Source organism: Triticum dicoccoides, chromosome 7A (genome assembly GCF_002162155.2).
Source record: "Triticum dicoccoides isolate Atlit2015 ecotype Zavitan chromosome 7A, WEW_v2.0, whole genome shotgun sequence".
Classification (NCBI taxonomy): Eukaryota; Viridiplantae; Streptophyta; class Magnoliopsida; order Poales; family Poaceae; genus Triticum; species Triticum dicoccoides.
Genome location: NC_041392.1, coordinates 543488867 through 543490345, shown reverse-complemented (window position 1 = coordinate 543490345; position 1479 = coordinate 543488867). Strand labels below are relative to the sequence as shown.

Below are 1479 nucleotides of genomic sequence, written 5' to 3'. Positions count from 1 at the left end.
TGGTGCATGTATTGTTGCTGAGTTCATATTGTGTTCAAGACGGACCGATCAAGCTATTATTCAAGTTCTATGGTAGACTGATTTGTCGAAGCATAATATGAAATATGTACTCTAAAAGATAAAGATGATGAGTCAGTGAGTCATGAGTCAGCTTCTTCCAGTTTGTTCATCCAAGACAACTTAGCTATGATTTTACCTCAAAGGGGTCACTTTGCAATCAAGTCGCACTCAGGGGCATATGTGGCTTCCAACCTTTTCTTCTTTTCTTCTGGAGACCATTCCTTTTCAGTGCACCACGTCAATTATACTCCCTCCATTCGGAATTACTCGTCCAAGAAATGAATGTATTTAGATGTATTTTAGTTATAGATACATTCATTTTTTTGACGAGTAATTCCGAATGGAGGGAGTACTATTTAATGGGTACGTTTGGCTAATTATTGGATAGTATTATCAAAGTTTAATTCCTAGGTTCCTGCAAAACACTTGGTCACTTGCGCAAGAGTAATGCACCATGCCTCTCATAAAGAGATTGCAAATGTTAGTGAAGTTCCTACTTGCTTTGAGCAGATAATTCTTGTTTCTAGTCCATGTCGTTAATTAGCGTGTACAAAATTCTAACTCCTGTTTATGCATTGCCTACAACACTGGTCCTTGCGCGCATGTGACAACGCAGCGCCACTGCAAGGTTACTTGCAAAGTAGTCCTAACAATCATGTGTTGCTCATGCACAATCTTCAAATCCAACTCCTATGAGCTTTTATAGAAGTTATCCAGCCTCGGATGTCAACATCCAAACGGGGTGCAAGTGTAACTACCATTCTTGACACTTGAGGGCGTGCATGGACAATGGAGATTTTGTTTGTTGAGAAGTCATCATATTTTATTTTTCAAAGGAGGCATCGACTGTAAACTTTACTAAAAAGACAAATATGAGCACGGGCATATACAAGAGGAGGAGAGAAGGGTGCATGAAACAGCAGCACATGACCCACAAGTCCACAACAAAAAGATAAAAAAGATCATATGCACCAAAATAAGAACGAATGAACTAGCATGGTAAATAAGATAAACCATATTACAATCGGAGAAGATTGATCGTATACAAACAGATCCCATACCACAGAGAAGACAAGGGACGCTCAATCGATTATGTGAAAAGAACACACTAGCCAATTAAGTAACAATAGTGTACATATATAGCTTTATTTAGAATCAGTGAAAGAATTTCACAAAAAATAGAGTTAATCATGCAGAATTAAACCAATTGAGAATTATTACTACCTGGTAGGCGGAGGCGGCTGTGCCGAAGACGAAGCCCTTGGGGAAGCTCCCTCTGGTCAGATTACCATTCCCACTCCCTCTCGTCTGCGCGTTGCATCCCTGCTGCGTCGCCGACGCGGCCAACCACACCACAAGCAGCGGCGTCGCCACGCATTGCCACTTGCATGCCATCCTCTTCCCCGCGCGCGAGCGAGC

General features: G+C 41.6%; 1 protein-coding gene across 1 annotated transcript in view; it reads right to left on the bottom strand.

Moving 5' to 3' along the window:
* LOC119330163 (beta-glucosidase 34-like) overlaps window positions 1-1479 on the bottom strand; it is a 5271-nt gene extending 3792 nt beyond the window's left edge. The window contains exon 1 of the mRNA XM_037603280.1: window positions 1285-1479. Within this exon, the coding sequence (XP_037459177.1) occupies window positions 1285-1455 (171 nt within the window). The 5' untranslated portion in view covers window positions 1456-1479. The remainder of the gene's footprint in view (window positions 1-1284) is intronic.